Source organism: Oculina patagonica, chromosome 9 (assembly GCF_052425735.1).
Source record: "Oculina patagonica isolate OP01 chromosome 9, crgOcupat, whole genome shotgun sequence".
NCBI lineage: Eukaryota > Metazoa > Cnidaria > Anthozoa > Scleractinia > Oculinidae > Oculina > Oculina patagonica.
In genome coordinates this window covers 30074787-30098769 of record NC_135766.1, presented here as the reverse complement: position 1 = coordinate 30098769, position 23983 = coordinate 30074787, and the positions used below count along the sequence as shown (strand labels likewise).

Here is a 23983-nt window from a genome sequence, read left to right as displayed (position 1 = left end):
GAGAAGACACTTTTTTCTCACAGTGTCTTTCTTCGCCCGGGTCAATGGGCTCCTTCCCGGGTGTATATGTAAGCTTTCCTCTTTGTGCATGACTGGCAGCGAAAAGAAATCTTGCGCAGTCAAGAAAGCTAAGTTGTAGGGTCGAGAAAGGTTCCATGTATGTCCTCGTTGCGGACCTATTTTCTTACAATAAAAAGGAACGTCGATAAACAGGCCTGATCGCCACACAAAATGAGCGCTGTAGTGGCTCTGCGCGTGCCTTATTAAGTCGTGAGCCGTATGTGATTTCCGCTAAATACACGGCTATTTATGGATTCCGTCTGTAAGTAATCTTTTGTTGGATTTGGCCAGCGGCCAGCTTGTAACTAAAACGCGTGCGTGACCGTGTGAAAGGACCGCCACAAATCTGATACATTCCATACATTCAACAACAGATCTCGATTTACATGCGGGTCGGGACATATATCCCCCTCTGAACATTCTCCTTGAACAACGCACGCATTTGGTGATTTGGATTTTTAAATTTACACCCGAAATTTGGAGGTAAGAAATAATTTTTGATTTGTAGTCGATGAATTGTTTCAAGAATTTTTATTGGGGCATTGTACAAGTCCTGTTCTGCACATCATTGTTGACATTGACTTTGTCCCATTTTTGACCCTTGCATAAAACTTGACAAGGAGAAGGGGAGGTCCACAAGAGATCAAACTGAAACAAGTCACAGAACAGCGGGGTGCATTTTTCGTTTTATTTCCCCATATCCCCATATCTCTGCCCATATCCTGCCTTCTGCAGTGTTTGACACTTGCTCTCCAAAAGGATTGTTTGCGTGTCGGTCATAACATTTCTCCCATCTTTTGATGTCAAGCTGATGACAAGCATTTCGTGACTCGTCACACAATCCTTCCTTTTAAAACTGGTTTGCATGAACAAAGCCCGCGTGTAAAGAAGATAATCTAATATTTTTAACTTGAGGAATGAAGTTTTTGGAGAAGCGGGTATTATTTAATAGTGAAATTTTCCTTTAAGATTTGAAAAGATGAAGTTGAAGAAAATCATCATTGTGGCCACCCTTATCCTGCCTTGCCGTAAGTATTTTATACATTTTTGACGAAGAATTGACTTTAAGTTGAATAATTGGATTCAGCCCTTACCGACTGAGTATTTGTTATCCGTTGCCTCCTTCCCGTTACCCCTTTCCCGCAACCGTTAAGACCCTAATGGTGGATTTCCACCGACGCGTAGTTTTTTATGTGTGTTTACGTGCGTGACAAAATTTACAGGTTAATGTTTGAACGGCTTGCGTGCACGTTTACGCAAGTCGTTCATACATTGTCTCTAAATTTTTTCACGCACGTCGCACGTAAAAAATTACGCATCAGTGGAAATCCATTTTAACTCGCATTTCTTACCCGTATCCGTTTGTAACTTTCTGCTTTTTTCCGTCACCCGTTGCCCTCACCAGCTCACTCGCAAAAATTGCCCGAGCCCGTTTGCTGGGCCTCTAACATTATGGAGGTCTAAAACCCCGTTTATTTTCCGGTCACGATCAACAGTACATTCTAAACAGGACTTAACAGGTTTTTCATCTTTTCTTGTTTAGTTGATATCGCCACATGTGCGGCTAGTACTACGACTACTACGGCGGCTAACTGTAAGTCACTCGGGATGATTTCTCATTCATTCATTCATTTTCCATTCTTTTATTTCTTTCTTTCTTTCAAGCAGGCTTCTTAAATCAACTCCCTTTTTGGTGTACAGTTGTTTTTTTTTTTTATTTTTAGAAATCAAATTACTTTTCTTAACTTGTATTAAAATGAAGAAATATCATGATATCAATTTTCGTTGAAATCAACAGCTTCAACAACCACCCTGGTGCCATCAACTTCAAATCCGACTCTTTCTCCCGGTAAGCGTGCGTTGAAGTTTATTTTAAATATTTTGCGTTCTAACAAAGCGAATAAGAACTTAAAAACGTAAAAACTGATTGGATTGATTCATACGCACTCAGTCAATTAAGCAAAAATTGATTGATTCATACGAATGAATTAATTAGTCTTTGAATTATGAATTATGAATTATTTATAAATAAATAGGTTTTTGCGTAATTGGAAAAGTCTGCCCTGGTCAATAATATTTCGTAGTACCTTGTAATTCAATTTGCGTTATCTGTCTAAAATTCAGTATCATGCTGCCCGCGCCCATATAATAATTTCATAAGGTAGTGACGTCATGACTGCTTCCTATAATTATTAGGTGATGTGACATATAACATATTTCTTGATCTCTTCTTAGTATAGCTAATTTCAAGGGGACGCTTATTTCCTATTATAACCACAAGTTTGGGCGCTTATTCCAAAGTCGAGTGAGTAAGATATCTGAAAAGTTATATCACCAAGTATAACAATTCTTCCATTGTGGAATCTCTTGTAGAATGTTTCAACTACAAATTCCTGAACGAGTCCGACAGAGCACAGACATACAACAAAAGCAGCCCAGTCCTTTGCGATTCAACATTGCAATTGGGCTGGTACCGATTTGGCGGAGAGGCTGGGAACCAAATGCCTGAGTCCTGTGTCAGCACTGGGCATTGTGGTACGCGTGCCCCAGGCTGGCTCAACGGAAATCATCCATCGTTTGCTGACGGAGCCGTTAAACGCAAAGTTTGTTTTCATGAGCCGAGTATGTGCTGTTTATTTGAAATTGACATCACTGTCCGCAACTGTGGAGGGTTCTACGTAAAAGCTTACACCACCGCGTATTTGTGACTCGCGTTACTGTGGCAACGGGGTGACGCCAACACCAGGTAGTGTAACGCAATCTTCCTTACAGTCACGTTGTACTGTGAAGCGGCAAATATGGCATGAAAGCTATTTACCGACTTCTTCGTGTCAAATGCACTCTGAAATGTTTTTTGGAATATTCCCTGGATGGGGAAACCCCACAACCTCCAATGGACTAGCATCCCATGGCCTACTCTGGGACCCAAAATCGCCCAAAATCGCCAAACAGCATTTACATTAACACGGGGACGGACGGCGTCATTTGTCAAAACAGCTTTTCTCATTCGCACACGGTTCCACGGAATTAAAAAAGTAAAGAATTTCGTTCCTTTGAGAAAAAATGAAAATGCATTTACAATCGACGACTATGTAGCTATCCTCATTTGCCCAAACTTCCACTTCGCTGTGAATGATCCCCCGAAATAAAAACAAAGAATTCCTGAAACGTTTGACCGTGGTCAAGCATACACCCGTGTTCACAAGGGAGCAATTCTAACTGAATGTTCCTTCTTTTTAGAAACAACAGCAAGGCCAGCTAGAGAAACAACAATACGTAAGTGATCCTTCTTGTTTCGCTTCACACACATAAAAAAATCTGTGCTGCCATCATATCTAAACCGTTCTATGAAACGGAGGCTCAAATAATCTTATGAACTCTCAGTAGTGAGCAAGATCTGTTTTGGGTGGCCCACTGCCTCTTAGAATGAGGCAAACTACTAGTTCCGAAAACAGTATACAAGAAATGCAAGTCTCATCGGACAAATTAAAAAGGGGTCAAAGACAGATAGTAGCTTACTGCTTTGTTTAGCGTTAAGCGATAATTTCATCCTGCCAAGCGGGAAAAAGGGATAATACGATAATACTTGCTTCACACTAGAAGCTAAGTTAGCAAGTAAGCACTTGACTCCGGCAAGTGCACTTGAAAATCTCGAGTCACATTTTACAAAATCTCGCTTCACACTTAATGACAAAGTATATTACTTGAGGTTTAAGCTGACAATCATCTTCAGAATCGTAACAACGCTGCGCGCCGCTTTCATTTGGCTTCCATTTCCTATTGGTCAAGTGCGTTCTCAAGTGTGGTGTAGACCAAACTTGGCGGCGTACTTCGACTTCTTTGAACTACGAAAGTTTCCATGGTCACCAAGTAAAGTTCAAGTAAGTACGTTTTAACCCTTCACACTAAAAGTAGCTAGGTTCCAAGTGCACTTAGATTATACTTTCGAGCTCTAGTGTGAAGCCAAGTAATTTCTGAGCATAGCTTAGTAATTTTGTTATCACTTGCTATCTAACTCAGTGGCTAATCTAAGCTCATTATTCCAACAGCTGTTTCACGTCCTCCAACGAAACTTCCAACAACAAAAGGTAAGCTAAACGAAACTCACTGCTTGAATGTCGCGGTGTTTGCCATACATAGTACAGTGTCAAGTCAGAATAAGGAAGGCCTCATAAACATTATGTTAAGAAACCTTACTAGTTTGACGGTGTTTTCATGGAAAGTGATCATGCGTTGGGATTTTAAGACATTCGAAAGATCAGAGGCTTTGCAGAACATAATAATGGAATAAGGTATCTCAAGGATAACTTGCGAAGCTAAAACGGACTTCAATCGGGGGGATAGGTGCCGTTTTTGGTAAATCTTTGTTGAAGCACTCACTAATAGTTTTCGAATTATTTCATCCAATCAAAACCTAGCACGAGCGCTCACGAGGACTCCGAAAGCAATCGCGCGAACAAATTCGTCATGTTGCTTAGCAACTTCTGGGACGAAAACCGCGGGCTCAGTTATTTCTCGGGGAAGTGATGTCGCCATCAACTGGTACTTGTTCCCTCGACTGACTTGGGGTGTAATTTTTGTTATTTGTCTTACTGTTGCAGGGGCGGGTGCAGGACTAATTTTGGGGAGGGGGTTAGGAAGGTCAAAAAGTGTATACAGTAGGGTAGAGACAGTAGAAACGGTTCTTTTACAGATAGAATAAAATCGGCTGTACCCCCTTGCAGTAAAAGGCATTTACTCAGCAGATTTTAATTTCCTTAGACATTCTCAAGGGCGGATAAAGCATCATTTTTTAATGTTGATAATAATTTATCATAATTTAATGTCGATGGTGATGTTTTTCTTGCAGAAATTTTATCCACACCGTTGCTGGTGACACCAACACAACGTAAGTTGCCTTTTCAAACCCGGTACTATCGCAACATGTGCTTATTTCGCAGATTTTCGTTGAAGCTTCTCCTGTAGTAACCCAGTATTCGATTGAATCATTTCACGCACTGTGCCAACAAAACTGAGCGCGTTTTTAAGGTCGGGACACACGGAGTAACTTGTCGTAGCTACAGGTCTCTGCGACAAGTCGCTCCGTGTGTACTACTTTAAACAAGGCACTTGTTCGTTGCACACACAGCCAATTTTGAAGAGTGGGAATATGACTAGTTTTCCAATTCAATATGGCAAAAATACATGACCCTCTCTCATTGGTTAATTTAAATTTTGTCGCAGCGACTTGTCGCAGAAGTGTGCACACGCTGCGACAACGCTGTTTTCGCTCATTTTGTCGCTGCGATCAGTCGCACGAATTCAAACTGGTTTGAATTCGTGCGACTGATCGCAGCGACAAAATTCTGTCGCAACGACAAAGATTGTCGCAAAAGTGCACCATTTCACACAAGGCAACATGTTGCAACAACTTGTCGCCGCGACATGTTGAAGCGACTTGTCACCAAGTGTCTCGACCTTTAAAGACTAAGTGAATGTGCACCGCTTAGCATTCGGGATATAAGAGGTTTTCAGGCCGATTTTTTGGCCGTGTGAAACACTGGCATGGGGGGGGGGTCTCTTATTTGATCCTTTCTTGCCTTGTCTTAACTCGAGATCAAAGCGAGAGAGAACCATGATTCTTAAAATCCAGTTTCTATAATTCGTAAAAACGGCAATTATTAGTTTTAAACCTTCTAAATCTTGCTTCACTTACGTTTTTACAAGCTGTAAAATCCTTGAATGCAAGTTTTCTCGGAATATCTTGAAATTCAATGTTCAAAAAGGCGCTTGAATTCCAGGGCATGCTAAGTGACGTTTGATCATGAACTAATGATCAATTGTAAGAAATCCGGATCCGGCCGGATTCGAACTTTTAACATCCCTAAAATTGTCGAATCCAGGCTTTCTGATAATTGCAGAGTGTCTTCGATTTCCAGTTTTTACAACTCGTAAAAACTGTAAATTAAAATACAGAATATGCCGTGAAATCTTTATTTAATCGAGTTTCTTGGAAAACTTTGAAATACAAGATTTTATATTGGTTCATATTGGCGAATTCAAGAATATTGAATTCAAGCCACTTTCTCGCTGTGAAACCTTTGATTCTAGGTATTCAACGTATTGAAAAACTTTCGATCCAAGGCTTCACTTTATAAGAAAGCTCAAATTTTTTTTCAGACAGTTAACAAAAAGATTCTAACCTGCGAATTGACTCTGGCAGATTGTTTCTTACCCAAACATATATTTTCCAGTACGTAACCGACGTATTAAACTATTGTGTTTTCTCCGATTCAGCAGTTTTCCTTAAACGGCGATGTTGCAGGATGCATATGAAGGAGAAAAAAGGGGATAAGTAATCTCAAATAAATAGAGGGAAATTAAGACTTAAATAAATTCATTTAAAATAAGAACTAATAATTCGATAGGTTGTCACCAAGTAATTTCACTTCAGTGCAAAATGCTACTTTGTAGACTGAAACTCCGTTTGGCGTATTAGTGTATTTTCCCAGAACTCTCAACTCATTACATAAAATCAGTACCCCTTTTTAAAAGATTTTAATTACTTCTTATATTAGTTATTAACAAATATTTTCTATTTTTAGGAATTTGATGGACTTGTGAATTAATATGGCTGGCTGATGGCCGATAGGAGTTGTTTTTGGTTGGATTAAGGCTGGAATGCATGGGCCGGTGCACCCAATGGGTATTGCCACTGACTCGAGTCTAGCCAGCCGCTTCGCTAGCAAGCCATATCCTAAGCGTATTCAACGCGTTATGCGCTTAACACTTTACTTTCACGGTGCCTCTCTCCAACTAAATATACAAACGGTGATTGGAGACCTGTCTAGGCAACCGCACATGGGAGGGGAGGAGGGGATTAACCTACGACGTATTTGCACCACATCCAACAGACGAGTAACAATAATACTTGCCAGCTTTGATTCAGGGCAAAAATACATAATCCCGGTGGGTTTCTTTCCTTGGGAGGGGTAGACTGCAAAACAAAATATTTTTCCTCTCGTTTTTTCGTCGAAGTGTCAATGCGTTGCGCGCGGAAATCGGAAGCTCAGTCACCAAAACGCTTGGACACGGGCGAGATTTTCGCGCCTTATACTTGTCCCAGAATGCAGAACGCGAGTTTTCCCCACTCTTCCCAGATCCTTTTCGGCAGCTGCGTCTCGCTGTAATACCAGCCGTTTGGCAGTTAAGGGGAGTGGGTAGGGTTTACGTAAATCGTGTCCATATTTCGTTACTCACCACCCCCTCCCCCCAAAACCACACACCTCCTAACCCCGAACTCCACCTTTACAAAATTTTACTTTCTCCGCGTTTCACTCCTTCGCCTCAGGCGAGAAGTTTTCAGAGTACATTCAGGATATCCCCCCTCTACAGTAACGGACTACTACTCTCTCTGAGTTCTCTGTAAAACACCTCTGAGTCCAAACTAAGGGTCCGGACTGTTATAACGCTCTGCAAAGGAGAAAGCAGGCCCCTTGGCAATTTTTATTCGGACGGAGTTTTTCTTTTTTCAAATTTATTTTTTAATTTTCAGCGTGAAAGTCATATCATGATGTATATTTGTCTGCTATTTCATCAGTACAGTTAATCAAAATACTCGTCAACATTACGTTGTCTAATTGTAAAGCAATGTAATCAAACTTAAATTTTGTAGCCTAAATAAATAATATTTAAATTATGGAAGTTTTTTTAATTCGGGGCAATCGAAATAAACGATTAAGAGATACAAGCGTTATAAGAGGACCTCGTCTTTTAGGAAAACGCATATATTTTTATCCAGCGAAGAAGGATTTTTCTCTAATAAGGGTAAATAAGTTACAAGACTTCACAATTTACTATGTTTAAATGCTGTTTGCTGCATTTTAGCTTTAAAATAATACACTTGTGTATTTGCTTCAGCTGTTGCAAGAGCACTAGGGCTAAAATAATGTGAAGATCGCAACCATTATTGGAAAGCTTGATACAACCCAAAGCTTTGCTAAAAAATCGGAGACTCCCAGTTTAAGTTATAAACAAATAAAGAACAACATATTTAAAAATCATAATTTGTGTGTTTCAAGGTACATTCGACTTGTGAAACGACCTCTCGTGGTTTAAGGTATTTTTTAATCATCTTTAAGCATGTAATCCTCGACGAAAGTCGACGAATTTCGATCTATAAACCCAATCGGAAAATAAAATCTGTCACAACGCGGCAAGATTGAATAAAACAATAGAGTACTCGCATCAATTACCTTATTCTACTATTCAATCTTTCGCGATTTCAAAATTATCTCGAAATTTAGTGCGCGCGAAATTTAAACACGCGAAAGTTAATACCATATTATATATCACAACAATAAAAAAGTTCCATGCTTCGAACTGCAACTATCTATATATATATTACAAATATCTTTACGTCTTGTTTTTGACTACCACCCTTCCTCTGATTACTGTTTCGAGCTTGTAAATTGGTTCAAAACCTTTTTCAGTAGAGTCACTCAATTTTCCGTTTCCAGGCTCCTTGTACGTTAAACTGAGCCAGACCTTTGCGTATTTCCAGGGTTCCTTAGTCTTTGACGACTGATCTTTAAAACTTAACACTGACAAAATCGCGAAATGTAATACTAATTTTCTTGCAATCACGAAAATTAATACACGCGAAATGCGGTTCTCGAATTTTCGCAAAATTAAGTACGCGCGAAAATTAGTAAGAATAACGAAGTAAAACAACTTATTACTTTTTCAACTCGCATGCTCCAACATTTATAGTTAGATCAATAAAAAGGCTTATCTATGTGCCTTTTTCAAGCGGTTTTTCAATCCCTTTTTTCCTTTCTCTAATTTATTGCTTCTAATTATTTATGTAGCGTATTCTTTTTTGCTTACTTAAAAGGGCGCACTTGATAGCGGTTGCGAGACTTACGGATTATTTATTATCATTATTGTTATTATTATAAAGCTCACTATCCTCACTATAGTCTTGTTAACCGTCGGCGGTGAGAAACTCCCCTTGTTCTTTGGAGGATAATCACGCACATGCACATTCAATGACCATTCATTTGCTCTGTAAGTGCCTGTGAATGACGTAACCACACCCGGAAACTCTTTGTACACTTCTCTAACAGTGAAAAGCATATTTCTACGAATAAAGAAAAACAAAACAATGTAAGCTAACAATATTGAACTAAGCTTGTGCAGTTTTCGATTGATTGTCGTAAAACCAAAACCAGTAATCACTCTGGCCAATTACAAAGTACACGGAGAAAAGGGATTAGTTTATTGCAATGTAATATTAATTTTTCTTAGGTAGGTAGTTAGTCACACGTACACACGTCCCCTCAAGCATGTATTTGCTTTTAAACAGATCGTGGTTAAATAAAGGTTTATTATTATTATTATTATTATTATTAATATTATTATTATCATTATTATTATTATTATTATAATTATTATTATTATTATTATTATTATTATTATTATTATTCTTATTATTATTATTATTATTATTAACTAATCAAAACTCGAAGCAAATACATAAGCGCGGGAAAACGTGTGTGAGTTTTGTTTTTGTGTGTACAATCCACTCTCTCTAAGACGGGCCACGTCAGAGCCGGCCCCAACTGTCCGCCTTAGAGAGGTGTCCGCCTTATTGAGAGCCAAAGTAAAGTTACACCAGTAATTCTGAAATAAAAAAGCCATTTCTAGCCTTTTATTTTTATTGTCTATTGTTTGTATGTACATATTTTAGTTCTTTTACAACATTTAAAACATATAATTTGATTCTAACACCCGAACTTGAGAATGACCGTTGAACGGTCGAAATGTCGTTCATAACATAGCAAAAGTTGAAAAACCGTGGAAGGGTCTATTGGCAGAGGCTGATGTGGGAATCGCTTCAAATGCAAATTATGCGAAGCTCTCTTTCGATGATTTCCCCCTGAATTAGCCTTCATTGCTCGCTAGTTCTAGTTCAATACTGAGACTACGGAAATAAAAACTTGTGACGTCAGAATTGGTGTTTTCGAAGACGACCGCAGTCGGATTCCGCGGACCGCGTCATAGAATTTGAATAAATGTGTTAGTGATATTTCAAACAGTTATTTAATGTGAGACATAGGTGGCATGCAATCAGGAGTCTCTATTGTTCTTTCTCATTAGCATTTAACGATTCTCATAAGCATGTAATGGTTACAATTGAGGTTTGCGCACAGGCGACCCAAGCTCACTACGTGAATTAATTATTCATAAACTGTGAATAAATACACCTAAACCACTTCAGTGAAAATACTTCCGAACATCGTATCGATCATAAGCAAAGTAAGTCAGCGCCGTAAGGATAAGTGAATACCAAGCTTACTAACCACAAACAATGACGCTAAACGGATTACTTCTCTACTTTTGTGTATGGACACAAAAGACGTCGTTTTCTACTTACAGTATTACAGTTTGTAGAAGCTCTCAATTTTTGCTTTAACAAGCAAATACGGTCCTTTTATTATTTAAATCTTGTTACAATTAGCAGAGGTTTGTTGCATTGTGCAAAGGTTTAGCTTTATTATCTCAGAATTACTGGTGTCATGTTACCTCGACTCTCTACTAGGCTCTTACCGAAAGTGCTCGTAAAAAAAGCATTTAATGCTTAAAGCAGTGCTCGTTTTTTGCCAAAAAAGTGCTAAAATAATGCTAATTTTTTTAAAAAGTGCTCGTGGTTTACATAAAAATGCTCACTTTTTTTCCGATTTTTTTAAACAGAATATTACACTTTTCAGATTTTCAGTAGCATTTTTCATTTTTTTTGCCTTGGCTGGCTGTCTTCCATTGTTCCTCGATGACAACGTGGATGACGCCATCTTGGAACGAGTGTGATGGACTGGGTTTCTAGAAGGCAACCGCTGACCTATTAAACCTATTCTCCAGGCTTCCTCGGCTCCTTTGACTAAAATGAGGGCAAAAAGCATCTGGGAGGCTTTGGACGCCATAGATTGTGCTTTTTAACAAAAAATTATACAAATAATCAGTCGAAAATCCGAAATAATGCTAGCAGTGCTTTTTGAGATAAAATGTAGCAAAAAAAATGCTCGCGAAGCAAAATAATGCCAAAAAAGTGCTAGCACTTTCGGTAAGAGCCTACTCTCTACAGAGCGGACACCTCTCTAAGACGGACAGACAGAGAGTTGACTGTATATGAAAACAAAACCTTTTCTGTTCACTTACTCCAAAAGCAATATTGTGTCTCCAAACTGGGTATCTCTTCCAATTCCCCAACCAATACTGTAACGTGGAAAAACTCTCCCATGGCCAGCCACATTGACAGTACTATAAATATCATATTTGGGCTAAAAGCAGAATAAGATATTTTCCATATTAGTAATAGTAATTGGACTGGGTGGAGTAAAATTCAGGGAGTAATCGGCCGAGTAATAGGCCATTTCCGAGTTACCGTTTGCCTCTGTTTCAAAACGAGTCTACGTGCGTGACCATTCAAATGAAAATGAGTTTGATTTGCATGAAAATAAACCCGTAGGTGAAACTCATTTGCATTTGAATGGTTTTGCACGTAGAATCGTTTTGAAACAGAGGCAAATGGTAACTCGGGGGTGGTTTATTTCAAAATCGGCCGAGCGCGCTGATTACTCTGAATGCACAAGTTGCTCGATAGGTAAAAAGTTGCTTAAATGGAAAAAAGTTATCGAAATATGAAAAGTTGCCAAAAAATTGCCGAGCTCTTCTGGAAAGCACTACATTCAAGTATGTACAGTTGAAACCGGGGGGAGTCAACAATTTTCTTTGAAGACATAGCAGAAACTGGAAACGGTGCGAGTCTATGTCAATCAAGCCGTTGCTAAGAAAGACGTCAAACCAAAGTTTTGTTTTCTCAGAAAGATTTAAATAGCAATGACTGCGTGCGTGTGAAATGCGAATAGTAATCACTGTTTGTTGTTTTGATGTCCCGCAAACTTTGAAAGTGGAAGTCGCGTATCGTGTTTTAGCTAGAAAACTTCACCATATCTTTAAAAAGGCTGCCGTGAAAATTTGGCGATGGGTATTTGTTTCCTTGCGCCTGGCTTTCAGTTGGCGATTTCGTACACTTCGTTGAATTTTTTTCTTAAACGGTTTACAAGAATGAACTCGCCGTTGCAAGGGCCACTGAGCAACTTCGTCGATCAAAGGAGAAAACTACTTCGTGTAAGAAGACACCAGAGTCTCTTGGCCGGTTCTCCTCGCTGATTGGCCAGAAAAATATTTTTCTGGCCAATCAGGAGGAAGGAGTTCAAACGCTTCTGGAACTGGTTCGGTAAGACAAAGTACCCAGGGGCTGTTACGCTCTTGTAAACTTTCGCCCGAAAATCCCGTCGTCCCGATAAGCTGCCCGTCGCCCCCACTAACTGCCCCTGGGTCTCCAAAGATGAACCAAAACATGCGAACCAAACAATGAACTTTGTCAAGCCAATCTTTAAGTCCTTAGCAACCATTCGAAAGCTGCAGTCTCGATTATCCGGTACCGCTATGACCACTTTTTGAGTCGTGTAACAAAGCAAGTTCCTCCCTCCCCCCCCCCCCCCGTCCCCCCCTCCCCGAGTTGAAACGATTATTTTTAAATGTGTACTTACCATAATGATTTTAGAGATGGTAATGTTAGTTGTTAAATTGAGAATCCAGTGAAGAGGTTGATAGCTTCCAAGTGCAAGTATGATAGGTCTATCTGACTTTCCGTGACTAACTATATTGACTCTAGCGTCAGCTAAGCCTTCCCCTAGGATCACCCTTTGATCTTCTAAAGCCTCGTACACAGACAGTACGTGGACTTCGTATTCTGTGGAACCGTCTTTAGGAGTACAACTGTATGTCATCTGCCGCTGGTTTTTATACCGTGGTATGGCGAGGGCTTCATCATCATTGACAATGATCTTACATCCGTACGCATCAGCTAACAAAACGAAAAATGTATCAGTGAAATAAAAAATAAAACTTTACGAAAACGTTATGTAGTTGTAGTACGTATGCCACTTGGCTACGAGATCATATTTTACTTATTTACTTAGACTGCGTAGCAGGCATTTGTAGTAACACAGGCTTACCATCCTATGTTTGTGAGGTCACAGCATGCCCATATGAATATTCAAATTTCTTCACTAACTGCTATTGTAAATATTTAACCTTTCTAAGATCGGTTTTTACGATTCGTATTTGTAATAAAATGAAGTAGAAATATTGTCGCATTGTTAATGTTTGTTTTCATGCCATTTTCTTGGCGATTTGTAGCGCGCGGGATCCGTTCTAGGAGTTTAAATTTTTGACTCGTGTATAGAATACAAATATTTACACAAAGCGTGCAACTTTGACATCGACGAATCGGGTACCGCCTCTGGAATGCAGCCCAAAACACATTTTTTTCTCAACTAATTTTCATCGGAGATCTCGGACCTCGAGAAGCTAGAGTCGCACTCGGCTATCGCCTCGTGCGACTCCTACGCTTCTTTCGTGCTAAGCACCCTCCCGCGTACATCCATAACTCAATAGTGTATGCTATGGCGTTTATCATTTTGTTAATATGTGCACGTTGTATGTTAAAATATCTGAACTTGCAACTTACGCAAGCAGGTTTCATAATCGTAGTCTTTGCCAGTACAGACGCAGTACCCATCTTTGCAGACAGCCTTCATTTTGTCATTGCCAGGGCAATCGTTGCCGCAACACCTCGTTTGGGTGCCTGTTCAAAAACATAAATAATCGATGATGATGATGATGATGATGATGAGGAGGAGGAGGAGGAGGAGGAGGAGGAGGAGGAGGAGGAGGAGGAGGATGGTGATGATGAGGACATAGCCGATCTTTTAAGGTTCTGGATCGGTCCCCCAAAATTTTCAGGGCCCATATCATTCTTTCGTCCTGCTCGGTTAGCTAATTTGAGATACAAAAAGGCCGTCGGCTCTATTGAAAATGCAGTTGCATTGATATGCAGCACTGTCATTGAAGAGTTATACAGTCAACTCTCTCTTAACGTACACCTCTCTAAAAGAGGGACATTTGGAATTGGTCCTGTCCTTGCCGTTTTTTGGTCATTTTACTGTAACTCAGTAAACTCCCTGTAAGACGGACACCTCTCTAAGACGGACAGCCGGAGTCGGTCCCGAAGGTGCCCGTTTTAGAGAGAGTTGACTGTAATAAACTTTAAAAAGTAAACAGTAAATAACGTGCATTCTAATTGTTACAATTTACTTTACCCTCGCGACAGTTCGTACCAGTTGGTGGAGTTACTTTGTTTAACGCTAGTGTAAATCCTTTTGCATAGATAGTGCCTGTAAATGACGTCACTACACCAAATCGTGAGCATATTAGCCTGGAGTATAAGAAAATGTATTGTTAAAGTCACGCTAGAATCCACGACCGCCCTTTGTTCTGCTAAGTTGCTTATACACTCAACTCTCTCTTAACGTACACCTCCATAAGACGGACACCTGGTGTTGGTCCCGTCCTTGTCGTCTTTCAGTTATTTTACTGCAACTAAAGTCCCCAATAGACAGACACCTCTCTAAACCGGACAGTTGCAGCAGGTCCTGACGGTGTTCGTTTAATAGAGAGTTGAATTGTCCCTTTTCCTTAACAATTGGATCTGCAAACGTTCTTCACAGAAAAATGTTGCAAAATTTGACTGATTCGATCGCGCGCGGGAAGAGAAAATGAAAAAATAATAAACTTCTGACATTCAAATTTGGCTCATTTTTTGTCAATCGGTAGAGATTTATCCCAAAAGGTTATTTATCCCTAAAAAATGGGGGTCACTGACCGTTTAAGAGAGCAAACTGCAAGCGAAGTTAACACAACGGCTAACCACCCTGTATGTGTTTGAAAAGTTTTCTCAGCGCGCGCGCTCATTCATGACGTGACGTGTCGTGGCGACATGAATTACGTGCGCAGTAAGAATGCGCATAAACAGATTAGCGCGAACGTCCTTAAGGACGGTGCCTACTAATAACAAAGTATTTTTGCCCGGCCGATGGCTATACAAGAAATGTAGATGTTACCAAGGGCTACTAAAATTCAAAAAGAAAATTGGGGGTAGCCACGCAAATTTTCGAGATAATTAGGTTTGAAATCTGGAAAAAAAGTGCTGACGTGGCATTTTAAAATAAAGTAAAGCTAAATAGAATTTCCTTGCAAATTCCATTTGAAATTGGATTTTCATGAACAAAATCAACATTAAATATAACAATATTTACAATAACTAACAAATAATTTGTTCGGAACTGCTTGATCGACGTTTTTATTAACAAAATAATTGCGTTTGAGCCATTTTTGACTCTAGCAGCTCTCACTTACACGGCCAGAAAATCGGCCTAAATTTTTTTTTCACTTAATGAAAAATTAAACATGTGCTCTATAGACTTACCCCTTACATTTTATAAAATAAAAACTAGGGGTCACCACGCGTTTTTTAAAGTTATACCAGTTGTTTTCAGGGTCTATGAAATCGCTTTTTGGGTCTGTTACATTTTTCCTATTCCCTCCCTAGCGAGTTGAATATTTGCATCTCGCGCGTGCACTACGCCATTTGTCACGGTTAGCAGTTTGCGGGTAACGTTTTAGCGCTTAGCGATTTGTTTTTAACTGTTAATGTGGCCGTATTCAGTGGTTAGCGGTCAATGGTTACTGATATGTTGCTTTTCCGCGGTTCCTGGCTTAGGATATGTCCATAAACTGGATTTCGTCGCGGAGAAAACTTTCTTGATTTTTAGTCGCGCGCTTGGTCGCGTAGTTGAATTCGTCATTTTGAGCGAGCAAATTAATTAAAAGCGCGCGCGCCCAGTATGATCGATGCATTGCGTTATGCGCAGAACAAGTGCGCAGTAGCAATAGGAGGCACCGTCCTTAAGTGAGTACACTCAGCTGTTAACTTACATCAAAAGCCCCACTGTATCACCATACTCGTCTCCATATCCTACAACCCAGTATGAGTTCGTAGTGTACTTTCTTTCAACTCCCTGCACTTGCTTTATATCTCCACTTACGGAACCTCCATCTGTCCGAAAATGAGAAATCTGTGGAAAGAAAAAATCTTACGCTGCATTTTTTTTTTGTCTTATCATATATAAATGCTCGAATTAGCGCCCAGGGCCTGGTTGTTCAAAAGAACTCAAGGTTAAATTAACCTCGGGTTAGATAGCTGCGCAGCAGCGGTTCATTTTCTACCTAAACTTTTTTCTTTTTTTCGTCTTTTTTTGCTTGTTTACAAGCAAAAGGAAGGAGAATAGCGGTTAAGTTGGGCAATCTCGAACCACATTCTTGTTAACTCTTAAGGTCGCGGGGGACCCTTGAAATCATTATGTATTTACTTATTTAAAGAGTATGCACAAACTGCGACGACTGAAGCCGACAACAAACGAAATATTCATGAGAATTTTTATCTCAAAGTTCTTTGTACAAGTAATAACACGGTATTGTTCTCAGCCTCGCATCCCGTGCGCTGGAACATAGCGAATTATCATAAATAGATTCACAGCTTTGAATAAAGCACACGCTGTTGTAAACATTGACTCGGAAGGTCTTCGGAAGCCTCAAAACCTGCAATTTTGTGTCCAAGTTTTCTCCGCCGATATAGAATTTCAAGAGTTGATTCGCGAGGAACATGAACTTGGTGCACTCTATTGTGTTATGACAAGAGCGAATTTTTAAATTTCGTTCTCAAAATGAAGATAGCACGTTTCAAAGTTTAGATTTCACATTTTTACTCTCTTAGAAGCTATTAACTTCAAGCAGTTTTTAAAATCGAAAATTTCGTTCTTGTCATAACACAAAAGAGGTTATGATTCATCACTAGGTTATATAATCATTTAATTCGGTGCGCTGTTGTAGCCGAAAACTTGGACACAAAATCGCATTATCTGCAATTAAACTTTTAAGAGCTTGTAACATCACAGTAAACGGTCATCTCTCAGTAAAAGGACAATCATGATGTAATTCCATCATCCCTTAATATCCGTGATACATTTTAGAGAAATCGATGTTTAAAATGTAGTGAATTAAAGCTTTACAAGATAGCACCCCGTCAAGAAATTTTGCCAATGAATTTATTAATGAGCAAGGGTCCTGCGCGACCTTAAGGGACTGTTTTAATTTTTCAAGGGAATATATTTATATTTCTCAAGGGATTACTTTCCGCTGTGGGTGATCAATTGCGATCTCGTAGAAAAAACGTGACTTGTCAAATTTACAAATGTTATATAACAATTTGAAAAGTGACATGTCAGCTTTCTTATCTCAAAGCACGTGTGTCTGAAAGGCGATCTATAAAAAGCGTCGCACGCACTATCAATGGATTGCGTAACTAACGCTAAAACACGAATAAATAATCACTAGCACTTACATCGTTTAAAAATTACAAACGTCAAAAATAAACCATACCAAAAAAACTCGCTCTTTTCAAAGACATTATTGAAGTTAAAACAAATAAAAGAGATGGGGGCTTCTTTTAGCTTAGGAGCGGTTAAAAATTAGGCCAAATTTGGTTGCTACAAGCGCCATTTTGCAATGTTAATGATTAGCGCTTTGCAATCCGAGTCGATGTGACCTCGCGTTGACCGCAATGTTGCATGAATCGGCTTTACAACATGCGATCGTATCTACGCAGTTCGAGTGGAATTTCAGACAAAGACAGCAAAATTCTTTCGTATTTCATCTTCAAATATAATTCGAAAGCATTCACTGTATATATGGCCTTTGTTTAATCCTTCTTAAGCCCACGAAGAAGCTGTCTTGATATCCGACCCTCGCAGAGCCCAGACAAAACTCAGCATGAGTGTATCGATTTGCTTACGCCGCAATGTTTTCTCCGACAGTAGTCGGAAATATCCGTATTTTTTCGTGCTTTTTCGTGGAGCAATCGTAACGATACGGCCTTGAACACATTGAACAGCGGTCTACTAATAACAATTCAAATATAGCGTCGCAAAAACAAAGCGTCGAACGCATATTTTGCTGTTTCATTTGCTAATTTCGCTGCCGTAATCGACTGCCTCGAAAGGTCCTTGCAATTTTAAAGTATAGAATTGTCAGATCGCGGTGAAATTTGCACTGTTCATTTGTGTAATGTTGAGAAATCTGTGTATAAATACCCGGCGCGGACGAGCCATTTTTGACAAAATTATATGGCTGCATTTCCTCCGCGAAGATAGGAAATTGTTAAACTAAACTACAAAGCAACTGTAATGATAAGTTCGAAGAACAATGCACAGGATAAACCTTCGACTCATACTTTTTGCAAAAAAAGTCGGTATCTCGAAGAGACTTTGATTTTCTCGGTGACCAGACTGATGCCCCCGCTCGGCCAGACCTCGAGTCACGCAATGTTTAAAAGCTATAAATCAGTAACCAATGGAAATTTTACGAATGGTTCGGTCAAACTAATTAGCATGTTTTGTGTGAAATGTTCCATTTTGAAGTGTTTGACACAAAGAAAATTCCAAATTTTTATGCTACGAAAGAGAAATATATTTCAGCGGTCTAGAAACTGTAAGAAAACACCATTACGTTCACTTCAGAGAATGTGCTGACATGACAACTTTCATTTTCACAAGGCATTGAATAGTATTGGCCAGATTCGAGTCACGGATCGAGTACCAGAATTAAATCCTATTGCGTTATTTTCTACCCTATCTAAAAGCTAAAATGTAAAATTATCCGTGATAACTAATATTCGTTTAAAGAACATCAAATTTCCTCGGTGCAACTATCAGCCGATAGTTCCTCGACAGAAACACTCTATTGTTTAATTATAGTCCACCACTAAATTTTCTCCGATTCTGATTGGTTTAAATTGAACACGTGACGCGATAGTGCCCGTCCGCCGGAGGGCACTATCAGCCCTTATAGTTCACCACTAAATCTTCTCCGATTCTGATTGGTTTAAATTGAACACGTGACGCGATAGTGCCCGTCCGCCGGAGGGCACTATTTAACAATTAGACGGCGAGCTCAAGGTTTCTACCGCAGTGAATTTGGTTGTTTTTTTTTTTGTTTACAGGCAGCTTGTTTACAAAAAACAGTCACGGGCGGGCACTATCGATCCGGGCATTTTTCACGGGAGGGCACTATGGGCTGATAGTGCCCTCCGGCGGACGGGCACTATCGCGTCACGTGTTCAATTTAAACCAATCAGAATCGGAGAAAATTTAGTGGTGAACTATAAGGATCGATAGTAGGCACCTGTGTAGCCAATCAGATTACGCGATTACCAATAGTAGGTCAGTGTGGTTATGCTAATTAACAATTAGACGGCAAGCTCGAGGTTTCTACCGGCTGATAGTTGGCGAGGGGCGAAGCCCCGAGCCAACTATCAAAGCCGGTAGAAACCGAGAGCGAGCCGTCTAATTGTGTTAGCATAACCCACTGACCGATCTATTAAACTCAGAATATCGCTAGAATTGATTTATTGAAGGTTTTGATTGATAAAATTCAGCGAAGACTACGCGCGCGCTCCGAGAGCCTTCTACGGATCGATAGTAGGCACCTGTGTAGCCAATCAGATTGCGCGATTACCAATAGTAGGTCAGTGTGGTTATGCTAACAGCCCATAGTGCCCTCCCGTGAAAAATGCCCGGATCGATAGTGCCCGCCCGTGACTGTTTTTTGTAAACAAGCTGCCTACAGACAAAAAAACCCAACCAAATTCACTGCATTTAGTGGGTTTCTTGTCTGGTTTTGTTTCGTTTGTTAAATTTCGGCTTTCAATTGAGTTTTTTAACCTGAAAAGTAAAAATAATTCACGATGCTCGTTTTTGTATGTGCGCGCGGAAGAAAATTTAGTGGTGAACAATAAAGACAATAGAGTGTTTCTGTCTCGGAAAAAAAAGTGCCCTCCCGTGAAAAATGCCCGGATCGATAGTGCCCGCCCGTGACTGTTTTTTGTAAACAAGCTGCCTGCAGACAAAAAAACACAACCAAATTCACTGCATTTAGTGGGTTTCTCGTCTGGTTTTGTTTAGTTTGTTAAATTTCGGCTTTCAATTGAGTTTTTATACTCAAACTCCAGTAAAAATAATTCACGATGCTTGTTTTTGTATGTGCGCGCGGAAGAAAATTTAGTGGTGAACAATAAAGACAATAGAGTGTTTCTGTCTCGGAACTATCGGTCTGATAGTTGCCCCTTGGAAATTTGATGTTCTTAAAACTAGCATAATATATTTGTTTTAAGAACATCAAATTTCCGTGGGGCAACTTATCAGCCGATAGTTCCTCGACAGAAACACTCTATTGTTAAAATATATATAGTGACGAATAGTCGTAAATAATCGCCTTGAATAAGCCTACAGGGCTTCTACAAAATTTACCGCCACATGCACAGAGCAATATCAAGCAATCTATATATCATATGCTTGTCCGCTCACTCCGCTTTTATTGATCTATTAACCCTATATCTCAATGCCGACCGACCATAAACTGTATTCACTCACATTTCATTCGCATGAATCGCGATCCGAGCCACGTTCTATCAGCAAAACAATAAAATACAAATGACAGAAAAGTGTTTCGTAATTAGTTTATCGATATAAAAAGACAATAGAAGTTGTGTTATAAAAAACAACAACGCCAAAGCCAGTCTCTTTCGCTCGTTTAGGCTCGTCACACAACGCTTGCTTGCATTTATTTTATTCCCTTTTCTTTTGTGGACTCTGCCTGGGGCTTTCGATCACCGGCAAGAAAACAGAAAACACAATAATAAGCTTATGGATACGCTTTTTAAAAGGTATAAAAATATAAGAAATTCCGTTTATCATTTATTCCTTCTCTGCTAACAAGCATCCATTTTAGCGGGAAAATCCCACGTTGTTGCGACGTACTGGGACCTTCATGTCTCTAATTCGTTACTACTCTCCCTTTCGCGACTATTCGTCACTATTCGCGACTATTCGCGACTATTTGTCACTTTTCGCGACTATTCGTCACTATTCGCGACTATTCGTCACTTTTCGCGACTATTCGTCACTATTCGCGATTATTCGTCACTGTTCGCGACTATTCGTCACTTTTCGTGACTATTCGCACTGTTCGTACTATTCGCTATTTGCGATTTCACATGTGGTTGTATATATACTTACCAGGATGACCTTACTGATGGTGACGTCAGCTGGTATGTTAAGAATCCAGTTAACAGCCTGGAAGCTTGCGAGCACGAGTATGATAGGTCTGTATGTCTTTGCAGGACCGATAATTTTGACAGTAGAATTACCTCCTACATCTATTGCCATATCCAAACTCAGTACGTGAACTTCGTACTGTGTGGAACTGTTAGTAGGAGTGCAGCTATAAGTTTCATACCAGTAGCCATGCTGTGCTGTAGCAAGGGATGTATTAGAGTCCGAGACAAATTTACACCCATACATGTCAGCTAAAGAAATGAGAAAGTTCAGTGTTGATAAGTCAGCGGAAGTGATCAGTGTGCTATTGATTTACTAACTCTTTTTGTATCCTTGTAGCACACAATCAACTGTTGTCAGGCAAGTACAGTCAACTCTAACTATAACGGACACCTTCAAGCCCTTCAAGACCACAAATTGGTTTTCGCAATAGAGAAAGTCCATAGTAGCAGGAGATATGTTCAGACATTCTTATTCCTGTTATTCGCTGGGACTTAAACTCCAGTCCGTAATAATGGGGTGTCCGTAATAGCAGGGTGTCCGCAAGGCCCGCGTTGACTGTACTGCACTGAAAGCTAGTTTTTACTGTCAATGCCATCCGAATAAAATGTTTCGTTTCCCAACGCCCAACCGACCCATTTTTTTCGAAAAGTAACAAACAACAATCCAGATTCACTAGTCAGAGAAGCAAGTACTTTAACTCACAAGCACATGATGTTGTTTTATTAACAACAATTGGTATGATGTGATATCCTAGTCTTAAATTAACATCGATACTAAGTTTTTTTTAAGGCTGTTTAGAGATTTGATCGTCGTGGTAAGAATATAACGAACGATACGACCACGTTTTCGAGTAGACTTTGTATCCAGGCTTTCTTACTTAGCAGCCCGGCCTTCTCTGGAAACCCTGACCCTTCAAGTGTTCGTTCTTGATTTTTTTTTTTTTTTTGCCCGACCGACCGACCCACCATCACAAGAGACGTGGCGATGGGAAACGAATCATTTTATTGGGATGGCCTGGCAGAGAAAAGTTGTCCCTAATAATACCCTCAGACCACTGTTCGGTCTTGACACGTAGGGATAAAACAACTCACGCAAGCAAGTAATGTTATTGTAGAGTTTTCCAGTACAGTAGCAGTATCCGTCTTTGCAGATGGCCTTCCTGCCATCAAATTCCCCAGGACAATAGTCTTTGTAATCGCCAGAGCACTTATTTGGCCCTTGACATGAAATGTCGGTTAAGCAAGAAACTATAAGACGATTACGATACCAAAGGCAAACAAACTCGTGGGCATGATTCTTGGTGTCTTCCTATAAAAAAAAAAACGGAATGTAACTCCTGGTAAGCTATTGCAACGCCTTGAACAGCCTGCAGCTACACGCTAAATACACAATAAGGTGTCCTAAAGCACGTGGAATGGAGGGGGCGGGGAGTTGCTATTGTGAGCCCTTTTAGGACCATGCCACTTTCACTCACGAAAATGAAGTGAAGGAGAAGAAGAAAAAATAATAAGTTGCTGTGTAGCACTTTGTTCATGTCCTATAAAATGTTTCTTTCTTAAAATGTGCTGAGGTTCTGTCTCGTTTTGCGAAACGTTTCGGGAATAACCCCTTCATCAGTCGCAAAGTTTAAATTCCAGTAGAAGAAGTGCTGGCGGCTCATTTTCCGAAATAGCGACTAGCATTTGAGGCTACCCAACCTCGAAATTTAAGCGTTCACACTGAATATCTCCAGCAGCTTATACTCCTGGTATTTCGCAGCACTTACCTGTCAGGTGAAAACAATTCATTTCACCTATCAATGTTAAGCCGCTGGGGGAAAGGGGGGCCGGGTATAGGCAGGGGATTTGACAGCAATAGCCCAATTTCGATATTTTAAAATTCAGCCTAAAACAATAGACATCACTACGAGGCTCCGAGGAATAAACCCCACAAACTCTATAGTTTGGTCCCCGGAGCCTCGTCCTGAGGTCTATTGTTTTAGGCTGAATTTTAATATATCGAAATTGGGCTATTGTTTGCCCGCAGTGGGGATTTTTGACCGTTTTAATGTACTTTCTTACATCATTTTATTGAAGTTTAGTGACTCTTGTGAACATCCACAAATGCTCTGAGGTTGGGCATTTGAACAGAAAGTCTCAGCTAAGTTCAAATGCCCGGCTTATGCCCGTACTCCCTCTCCTGCGGCTTAACATTGATAGGTGCATTTAATATGGAAGAAAATGGTTTTATTCTTACAACCTAAAATACGAGTTAGAAATAAATGATCTAAACGGCTAATTTTGCTTCAGTCCTTTGTTTGTTTAATTGCTGTTTAGGCCACTTTTATTGGGAATTAACAAAACGTTAATCGATAAACTTGAATCTGCTAACCATTATTCTTTGAAAACCCTTCTGAATGTTGGAAATAGCTTAGAATATAATTCCATTTTGTCTATACCAAAAATGTAATCACTCGAACATAGAAGGTGCGATCAATCACTCGCCTTGCTTTTTAAATGTATTAATGATAATGGACCGAGTTACATCTCCGACTTATTTCAACATCGCAATTCTCATTACAACCTACGGAACACAATCGCTTTTACCACAACTCTTATGGAACCAGCTGCCTTCTTACGTTAGACAATCTAGTAACTTGAGAGACTTTCGAAAACGTTTGGAAACATTTGCCTTTTTTAATTTTAAGGCGAGTTGCAAATGTAACTATTGTATTTCATAGATTTTAGCGACTTATTTTTAGCATAATTATCATTTTTCAGGTTTTTAATCCTGGGTGTAACATTTAGTGTGGGTGGATTAAAGCA

The 23983-nt window shown here is 39.7% G+C and overlaps 2 protein-coding genes and 1 pseudogene across 4 annotated transcripts in view; 1 reads left to right on the top strand and 2 right to left on the bottom strand.

The window, feature by feature from the left end:
- The window catches only part of LOC144664765 (methyltransferase HEMK2-like), a 206513-nt gene that overhangs the window by 83307 nt on the left and 99223 nt on the right, over window positions 1-23983 (bottom strand). The window lies entirely within an intron of this gene.
- On the top strand, window positions 301-5522 carry LOC144664809 (oncoprotein-induced transcript 3 protein-like; annotated as a pseudogene). The gene is made up of 8 exons (XR_013572851.1): window positions 301-543; window positions 1030-1088; window positions 1604-1654; window positions 1859-1909; window positions 2434-2806; window positions 3301-3336; window positions 4110-4148; window positions 4910-5522. The product of XR_013572851.1 is annotated as an oncoprotein-induced transcript 3 protein-like (transcript).
- Window positions 11253-13732, bottom strand: LOC144665107 (uncharacterized). Its single transcript, XM_078526281.1, has 3 exons — window positions 13637-13732; window positions 12654-12970; window positions 11253-11378 (listed from the first exon to the last, which is right to left on the bottom strand). Exons 1-3 carry the CDS (start codon window positions 13704-13706, stop codon window positions 11253-11255), a joined length of 513 nt encoding a protein of 170 aa, XP_078382407.1. The 5' UTR covers window positions 13707-13732.